Genomic DNA, 10,333 nt, shown 5'->3' on the forward strand with positions numbered 1-10,333 from the left:
TTAAGAGGGATGCTGCAGTGTTTTCAACAAACAGGACTGATAATTGCATAGGGAATACAAATTTAACTAATGATGCCAACTTATTATTTAAAATAATTTGGGGAAAATTGTTATATATGCCTTTTCTTTTACCTCTATACTTTTTTACTGGCACATTTCTTCACTACCTCCCTTGGGATTTTTTTTTTCCAGAATCCATTTCTATTAACGGAAAATGTCAGTTATCCATTTCTCACTGATGAATCAAAGCTTCATAAGTGCTGTGCTTTTTATCATTTCCCTCTTGAAGCAGTCACACTCATCTAACGTAGCACAGGGCTGGCACCTAGGTGCTAATGAAGGCATGTGCACGTGATAATTAACAAGATTCCTGTTAAATATTTATAAGGGCTGAGAAATGGAATGCAGAGGGAAGACAAAACACTGTTTGACATTACCTGAATTTGCTCGAATGGTACTTCAAAGCTGAAAGACTCATTGTAGTAGGGATTCAGAGTGTTCTTTTTAATCGTAGTCTTTTTCTTCTTCAGCCTCTTACCATTCTGCATCAGATGGATCTTCACATAGGGATCTAAATAATCAAGAGAAGAAGTAGAGCTAAGAAGAGTAGTTCAGTGTTATCTACAGATTTTAATCCCACAAATTTAAGAGTCAATGAAAAACAAGGAAAACCTTTAGCAACAAACAGCTTGTATTAAACAAAGTCCTAATTTCCACTATAGAAAAACTCCTGTACGATTGCAAAGTGTTCCTGATGGAAAAAGGTACAAAACATTTATTGCATTATCTCCTTAACATTGTGAGGAAGGGGTAAATTCCCACCGAACTTTGTTCTGTAGCTCATTAACAATCCCAGAAACATTTTTACTTTAACACTGCCAACATTTCTTGGCAACGGGGCTGTGGGGAGGTTTTCCCAAGAGCTGTGAGCACTGCTGAACGCTCGCAGTTACTGGGCTTGGGTGGCTGGTTGCTCTGCCACTGCCTGGCAGCTCTTCACATCGCTCCTTGGGAGGGAGCTGCACCGCGGTTTTCCATCCTCTGCCCTCCCTGGCGGGCTGCCACTGACACAGTGGAGGGTCCGTGGGTCTGGCGCAAGGACAGATTGCGTGGCAGGAAGGGGTTTTGCCCTTTAAATATCAGTCCTCTACCTTAGTGCTACAAGCAGCCAGAGTAAGGTGCAGGCCATGGTATCAGTATAAATTACAAATTGTTCTTGCTACTCTCTATTGAATTCCCATTGTTATTTTCTATCACTTCTGGTGGCTGAGGTACAGAACTGATTTGATATCTAATCAGGTATTCCTTGTGCAAGCAAAACTCTCTGGATGTTCTTGCTGTGAAGTGGCATCTCAGTGGTTATACTTTCAATGGAAATTTTGCTGCTTAAAAATGAACAGGACTACCAGTTTGTTACAAGAGCCAGGTTCCTATTTACAGAATGAACTATCACTTCTTTCATATTGGTGTTAATTAGCAGTACCTTCACTAAGCTCAGTTATTTTTCTGTTTAGCCCTACTGTAAAGCACTACTTGAAACATCCCAAACTCACCCTTTTCAACAACCTGTATGGTACTGTCACCAGAATTTGGGTAGGTACCTCCCTTGGCTTTAGGCAGCTGAACTGTGATGTAGGTCAAGGCAAGGCTTCCCTCTAGTGAGCTTGCAGGAGCTATACAAAGCACCAGGCAGCCACAAGTCATCTGTGGCATAAATTCAGAGAGTCTGAATGCAAACTATAAAAGGAAAGGGCTTCTCCTTTCCCTCCCAAGAAAAGAATGAGGCTACAGAAGAATAATGGCAAATTAACACTGAAATTAAACATTATTACTATAAGCAGAATATGCTTTATGACTCTGCAATGAAACTCATGCTTGGAGAATCTGAGAAGAGTAATAGCATTCTGCAACAGTCAAATTATGTTTTACTGTGAAAAAACTAGGAGTTTGGGACAGATAAGCTACTCGAGTGACTTGATCACAGTCTAGAGTACCTCTGAAGGGGGCATGATTCTGGCAGTGGACTCTTCAAGCAAAGAGGTATAATAAGGTCCAATGGCTGTGAGAAGGGACTGGACAAATTCTAACTTCTTAGAAATGGACCTATACTTCAGTAACAAGACTACTGAAACAGCTGGAGTAGCTCCTCAGCTTTTGTGGTGAGCTCTCTGTTACAGAGGGTTAACATTCCTTCGCCCTCAAGAGACTCAAGTTCAGCTGGAAACTAAATCTGGGTAGGTTTATGCTTAAGGCTAGATAGAGGATTGCAAGGGCTCCTTCTGGCTGCACAATGTATGAATTAATCGGCATCATGTGAAGAGCAGAAACACTAGCAAAAACCCAATGGAGTTCTATTTCTTTTTGAACACCGAATTCAACATCGCTGTATACAGGGTTTTGAGGGTGGAAAACAGGTAAATCTGGACTCCTTCAACTGTAGATGATACTTCAGGAAAACTCATCTACCTTATTATGTTTGCTGAGGCCCCATGCTGAATGCACAAACTGTTTCAACATGCAAAATTATGTTTTAGGTATAGCTAATACATAGTAAGAAAGTTCAGTAGTCAGTGGCCAGTAGTAGAGCGTTAAGATATGGAAACGAAAAAAGACGCTCTTAAAATACAATTTGAGTAACTAGAGTGAGCTGGGAGGCTAAACAGTCCAGTAATACATTATTATTAAGGGGATTGGAACTGAAGAATTCTATTAAAATAAATGCAGCCGACGTAAGTCAATCCTTTGCTGATCTGTGCTTGTTCACAGACAATATGCACTGACTTGATGACTGTTCCTAATGATGCAGATATATTCCTACCTTGATAAACATTCCAAATTTTGGAGAAAAATATTTTTAACCCAGAATTCAAGTGGATGTGAATGCTCGGGGTCTACATGTACAGTCACTTTAAGTGATTTTCTTTTATTGGCTTTCTAGATTTTCTATCTTCATGCTGGTATGAGAGCAAAATCTGACCCCAGATAACTCATGGCCATGGGACAAGGCCCAGACGCTAGGTTTCTGCTGTTTCTTTTTCAAGTCCTGATCAGCTTCTTATTTTTGTCTCTCTGGGGATTTAAGTCAGGCTCAGTCAAATGCCAGGTTTTCAGTAGGAAAGATCCCAGTGGTACCAGCTTGCACTAGTAATGTAGAACCATTAGTGGTAGATGTCCCAAACGGAGCACAGAGGAGGACATATCATATGATACAATACCCTAATTTTTTTTTTTCATCCAAGGGGAAAATTATTGTGCCAAACCAAACACAAACTGAGGATCACCTAACCGAAATAACTTCTTTTCTAGTTTCAGAGGAAAGTATTAAATAAGTTTACTCATAACAAAGCCACTACAAATCACAACGAGGTGTCCAGCTTGAGTAAGTGGATGGGTGTTTAGAGATCTTAACTGAGATTCTTCACATTAGATTGTATCTCTATTTCTTCTTTCTTGAAGTATACTGGTCTTACCTTGTTCTCTCCTCTCTTCATTTTTCTGTGTCTCCTATATGACTCCCTCCACCACTGCATTATCTTTAGTTACACTTTCCCATATCCCATGACATTATTCCTTCCTCAACTCTCCAGTAATCTATTTGCTGGCAATCTACACAGACAACCTGATATCTAAGCACAGACTTTCTTACAACTTCATGAATAAATCACTGAAAAAGACAGATTCTGTTCCACCAAATAGCAGAGGCTGAACTGGTTGGAGTCAATTATTAGAAGGAGGGAGGATAATCAAAAGAAAGCCGAACCTCTGGGAAATGCCAGTCTCCAGCGATTTTTCTGAGATAGATAGGGTTTAGTGCTAATGGAATTATCTCTTTACTTGCAACATAACCTCAGCGCTGGCACCATTATTCATGCTGAGTAATACTTTAATATGTAAATGCTCTCATTGATACTACACGCCAGCAATGATAAACTGTCTGTTAAGTGCATAGCCTGGGCATAAAGGGCAGAATTATTTTCACCAAGCTGAAATGTCTACATCTGACACCAATGAAAATAAATAAGCATTTTACTTTATGTACTCTGGGCAGTTATCTCATTCCAGAGTAAATATCTGTCTTTGGTCAAATAAATTGCACCCCAAAATATTCACTTCACTGACGTAAGACAGTCTATTCACTTTCATGTAAACAGGTACACTGAGGAAATTTCAAGTTAGAAGAGGTGAACATCACTCTGTTTTTTCCTCCAGTTTTGTTCCTTTCAAGGAAACAGGGATTTAGATCCACATTACACCCACAGGTATCTGTGGATGGATTTACCCATCTATCTGGAGGAAGGGAGGCTACATTCAGAACACTATGGATGTCCCTCTGCCAAAGGGGACAGAATGGCTGTGTGTCCCTTGCTTAATAATTTATGTTAAGCAATGTGTGGGATTAAATAAAATTCTGCCCTCTATGATGATATGACCAGCTGGGGAGATGACAGGAGAGCATTGGATATTGTCTACATCAACTTCAGCAAGGCTTTTGACACTGTCTCCCATAACATCTTCGTAGAGAAGCTTAGGAAGTCTGGTTTACATGAGTGGACAGTGAGATGGATTGAGAACTGACTGGATGACAGAAGAGGGTTGTGGTCAGTGGTGTGGAGTCTAGTTGGAGATCTGTAGCTAGTGGCATTCCCCAATCGTCAGTATTGGGTCCAGTTTTGAGTCCAGTCATTGATACTCATCAGTGTCCTGGAAGAAGGGACAGAGTGTACCTTCAGCAAGTTTGCTGATGATACAAAACTGGAGGGAGTGGCTGATACCCCAGAAGGCTGTGCTGCCATTCAGTGAGACCTGGACAGGCTGGACAGTTGGGCAGAGAAGAACTGAATGAAGTTCAACAAGGGCAAGTGCAGGGTCCTGCACCTGAGGAGGAATAACCCCACGCACCAGTACAGGCTAGGGGTTGATCTGCTGGAAAGCAGCTCCATGGACAAGGACCTGGGAGTCCTGGTGGATAGCAAGTTACCCATGAGTCAGCAGTGTGCCCTTGTGGCCAACAAGGCCAATGGTATCCTGTGGAGCATTAAGAAGAGTGTGGCCAGCAAGTCGAGAGAGGTTCGCCTTCCCCTGTACTCTGCCCTCGTTAAGGCCACATCTGGAGTACTGATCTGCTGGAAAGCAGCTCCATGGACAAGGACCTGGGAGTCCTGGTGGATAGCAAGTTACCCATGAGTCAGCAGTGTGCCCTTGTGGCCAACAAGGCCAATGGTATCCTGTGGAGCATTAAGAAGAGTGTGGCCAGCAAGTCGAGAGAGGTTCGCCTTCCCCTGTACTCTGCCCTCGTTAAGGCCACATCTGGAGTACTGTGTCCAGTTCTGGGCTTCCCAGTTCAAGAGAGACAAGAACTACTGGAGAGAATCCAGCAGAGCACTACAAAGATGAATAGGGGACTGGAGCACCTCTCTTATGGAAGGAAAGGCTGAGACATGCTGGTCTGCTTACCCTGGAGAAGACTGAGAGGGAATCTTATCAAAGCTTATAAATATCTAAAGGGTGGGTGTCAAGAGGATGGGGCCAGCCTCTTTACTATGGTGCCAAGCGACAGGACAAGGGGCAATGGGTACAAAATGGGACACAGGAAACTTCACTTGAGCATGAGGAAAAATTTGTTGCTTTGAGGGTGTCAGCACACTGGAAGAGGCTGCCCAGAGAGGTTGCAGTGTTTCCTTTTCTGGAGTTATTTAAAAATCACTTGGATGTGATCCTGTGCAACCTGCTGTCTGTAAACGTGCCTTAGCAGGGGGCTTGATTTTCAGAGGTCCCTTCCCAACCCTACTGTTCTGTGATTCTGTGATCTGAGGAAAAGGTGGAACTTGAGAATGACTGCTTGTCAGTGGATATTAAGATGAAAAATTTGTTATAGTGACCAATAGTTAATGAAGAATAATTTTCCACCTAGGTAGGAGAGAATTTCCAACTGTATGGATCTTCAGCAGAAAAGTGTCAACAATGTACTCAGCTTTGGATGTTTTTACTACGATGGTTTAGTCTGAATGCAGATACAAGAATGGTGCCTATCTTTGTTAAATATTTTTAAGGCTTCTGTAATCTAATCAAAATAATACGAAAAGAAAGCACCTAGAAAGTTGACAAATTTGAAAGATGCTACAGGGGTAACACTGGAATTGATTGGGTGTGCAATCACAGTCCCGAGCCTGAGTGCGGGGGGAGCTTAATGGTTTAAAGAAAAGAAATCCCACACAGCTCTGTATGGTGGGATCAGAGAAAACCCTCTACAAGCCTTGAGTAAGCCTAACATGATTAATAGGAAAAAAACTGAGCCAGAACAAACGAGTCATAGATACAGCTGAATAAAGTTTCTTATGACAAAACACTGTAATAAGATGTTCTCAACTAAAATGTAGAAACCGAGAAGAAATACAGTGCCAGATTTGCCTCCAGCTGTATTTTTGTCTTCAAAATGTTCGGAATAACTGCGTGCTAATTAGCATGTTTTTATCCATCAGAAGAAAATTTATGCTGAACCTGTGCCAAAGCACACATCACTGACATTTAGAGCAAAGGTGTCAGCAGACAGTAGATTTTCCATTCCAGGAAGCATATTGAATTCCTGAGGAGCCTGGAAATTGATCCAAGAAGCAAAGAAAAACAGGTTTGGAGATGCAGCTTTCTAAATGGCTCTAAAAACACTGATAGGACAGAGGTGACTTGTAAGGTGGATCATTAGTTCCATGCTAAAGAGACATATCACTCTTGTCTTGCAATGGTGCAGTGGGATGGAAAGCTGGGGAAAGGCCACAGCATAGCCGGAGCAGTGCTAGATTCAATATTGCACCCTTAACCTGCTCCTATTCTGTGCCAACACCCTTCAGATGAAGCTTTTTTGGGCCATGGGGAGAGCACCAATTTTATACAACGAAGGACTTTATTTTCCATAGAGATTGTGCCAGGGATGAAGGCTGACAGCATCAGCAATACCTGCATGCTTGCTTCTGCCTTCGGAAAGCAGCTGCAGTGGCTGTCAGAGCTGTGCTGTGGAAAGCAGAAGGGCTCTGAGAGCAGAGCAAAACAGGATAAACTTTTGTAGGAGTTCCCACAGATCTGCTTTTTCCCAGGGATCATGGGACATGCTTCCACTGTGGGCATAAAACCTTTCTCTCCCCAGAGACGGATGATTCACATGGTGCCTCTAGCGTCTGGGCCATGGATAACTTGCCTCAACTTTTTTTTCCCTTTGTTTAGTCACGTATGGATGTGAGGGGATAATTAAAGTCTCTGAAATAATTAGTTTAGGGTGATACTGAGTCTGGATTGTCTGAACTAGTATTTTTCAGATGACTGAAAATCTTTGAATGGGAAGGAAAGCCAGAGGGGGAAAATGTGTTATCTGGGGAGGAAACAATTCCAGGTACAATTACTAAGGAGTACAAGTGCTCTAGTACATTCTAGACTACATAACATTATCGTTTATATTCATTGATACAAGATGTGGGGCCTTCTATCTTCCTCCACAAATGAGCAAATTAAAGTTGGAACATTATTTTTAAGGAGCAGCTGATGTCTCGAGGGAAATATTGGAAAACATTCTCATTAGAAACAACTCTCTTTTGGCATAAAATATAGGGTTTATGGGTTTTTTCTTATCATATTTCCTTGAAAATGGGATTGTTTATTTTTTTTTAGAAGTTTATTTGCTACATAATGTCCAGTCCTCAACTAATGTTCACATTTAGCTACCTGGGACCTCATCATAGTTTCCATAACCCCACTGGGCTGTAGATCACTTGATGTTATGGGCCAAATCTTTAGCTGTAGCCTGTACTTGATCAATATGCAAGGCAAAGGTGGGTAGCAGAAATATTTGCTGTAGATTCCTGCATATTATCTATGCCAGGTCTGATCCCAGCAAAACACTTTTTAAAATCACTTTAATGAGTGGGCTGAGGATTGAGCGGTGTGCCTGGGAGACTCTCCCCACACCACCCAGTAGCATACTGGCCAGAATGGAGTTGAGAAATTGCAAGCCGCACAGGTGGGCTGCCAGAGTGGCCCTGACTGATAGCTGCAAGCAGTTCAGTTACAAAGAAGAATCGTACTACTCTTGCTAATGTCTACCTCTGCCCTTTGGGTGGACTGCTGCAGATGCAGCACGTACACTGCCCATCAGGCCCTTTCTTGCTCATATTGTATGTCACAGTCTAACAAGTTAGACTTTGGATTACTTATTTCCATCAGCATCTTTAAAAGAATATGCCGTAAGGCTGGGTAAATTACAAATCAAAACATTTTTAATTTCATGTTCAATAACATTAGCAGATTCTCATAGAAATAACGGAGTCCAATAACCCATTTACAGTGGGGAAGGAGGGGCTGATATTTATGAAAACAACAGGCTGCCTACAAAGAAAAAAGTTAGAGAGCGTAGCAAAGCAGTCTCAAAATAACAACTCTACACTGTTGTGCACTTAGATGAACATCACGTTGCTACTGAAATGCTGAATTCAGAGATCCAGGGAACCCTGGGAAGAAGGAGGTGCTGTAAAACTGACAGCGAGCCAACGATTCCCTCAGCCAAGAACTCCAAACTGAGATTGCTAAACACGTAGAGCTGACAGTGGAAACAGAAATGTTCACAGGGGCCTCAGGGCTATTCAGCCAGCACTCGAGTCTGCCGTTCCACGCATAATGCTTCCAACTGGAACGTAACAACAAATGTTACAGAGCCAGATGGGGAAAGTAGCAGAAAACCGAGAGGGGGAAAAAAAAACCAGCAGCCAAAACTCTTATTTAAGAACAGCACAAATTAGTGCTTATGAGCTTATGATTAAGTTTACTGCCAGAGCAAGGGCAGATGATCTGCCTCTCTCGCATTCATGCAGTTCATTTCCGCACAGTTACCCACAGGCAAAACAAATAGTTCTGTAGAGCACAGCAAATGTGGGTTGAACCAACAGGAAAACGTACCTTGAGTTTTGGCTGTGGGTAAACACCGAATACTCTTGTGTAACGGCAAAGCAACCCAACCAAGCATTTCATGAATGGGATTACACGCAAACTACGAGCATCAGAGCAGTAAACCTTGCTACTCTGTATTTGAACCAAAAGGGGAGGAACTGACTGCTCGTGAAGTTTGAATGTAGTTAGGAGGGGGAAAGACAGCATGGCATTTTAAAACTTCAGCATACTGGAGAAGGGCATCCGGAATCTTAGATAACAAATGGAGAAATAAAAAAGCGTATTGTAGTATGTCACGTTTGCATACAAACAGAAAGAATACAACAACAACTAAGATGAGGGAGGCTTTAACATCAACCGGTGGGAAGGTATTAACTGGGGCTGCTGATACAGGCAGACTCTCCACTAAAGGAATTCAGATTGAAACCACAGCAAACCGGCAGAACTTCAGGCAAAAAATGCCAGCAGACTGCTGAGTTTGAATTTATGTGATGCCTTTTGATGATACAGAGACAAAAATAATTAGATTTATATTTATTAAATTGGTGGTCCTGAAAATACCAGACAGTAATACACAGAGGCTTAGAGAGATACTGTCCTCAAGTGAACTGGAGAGGAGGGCAGGAGGAATACACACTGACTGAGGAATAATGACAGGCAGAAGAGCACAGAGAGAAGCAGGACCACATAATATAGAAAAACCCAAACAACCCAAGGTTAAAGGCAAGAACATGCGGGATGTTTGAACAAAAAACAACAGGAGCTGGGTACATAATGATGTACTGCACTGCACTGTTAATGAATACCTTGAAGTCCTCCAGGTCTGACCTGGCTATCCAACAAGGCCATGCAGAGAACGCTATCAATATTTGGGGAGGGGGCCAGAACTGCCCTACCTCACTCTGACGCACATGCTGCTAACTGGAGGACACAATTGAAAAATCAGGCTGAAACAGTGAGCACATGAGGAGCATCAGGTGGCAAAAGTTGGGGTTTGGAAGGGCCAGGCACCTGGGTGGAGAGCTGCCTCAACATGCCTGGGAAAAGTGTGATGGAAAGGAATGACACTTCACCCTTTCAAGCCTTAAGTGTTTTCCTATGGCTGTGCCAGCTTAGGGGTCTTGGGGTTTATCTATTGTGTTTTACAAAATCAAGCAATTAAACACCGGATTTTTCTCTCCACTCCTCTTTTGCTGCTAGGCAAGAAGTTAAAATGTTGCTGGAGCAAATACCTGCCTGCAGCCCCTGGAGCTCCATGGTGGAGCTGTGTTTTGGTTTAACCCCACCAGCACGGGAGCCCTGCACAGCCACTCACTCACTCCTTGCCAGTAGGATGGGGGGAAGAATTGGAAGCGTCAAAGTGGGAAAACTACAGGGAGGAGATAACGGCAGTTTAGTAGGGAAG

General features: G+C 42.5%; 1 protein-coding gene across 1 annotated transcript in view; it reads right to left on the minus strand.

Moving 5' to 3' along the window:
• Positions 1-243: 243 nt before the first annotated feature.
• Positions 244-10,333, minus strand: part of SYT1 (synaptotagmin I) — a 126,192-nt gene continuing 116,102 nt past the window's right edge. The window contains exons 7-8 of the mRNA XM_010139268.1: positions 423-571; positions 244-297 (exon numbers count right to left, since the gene is read on the minus strand). Of these exons, the coding sequence (XP_010137570.1) occupies positions 244-297; positions 423-571 (203 nt within the window). The remainder of the gene's footprint in view (positions 298-422; positions 572-10,333) is intronic.

The sequence above is a fragment of the Buceros rhinoceros genome, unplaced genomic scaffold (assembly GCF_000710305.1).
Source record: "Buceros rhinoceros silvestris isolate BGI_N320 unplaced genomic scaffold, ASM71030v1 scaffold4997, whole genome shotgun sequence".
Taxonomy (NCBI): domain Eukaryota; kingdom Metazoa; phylum Chordata; class Aves; order Bucerotiformes; family Bucerotidae; genus Buceros; species Buceros rhinoceros.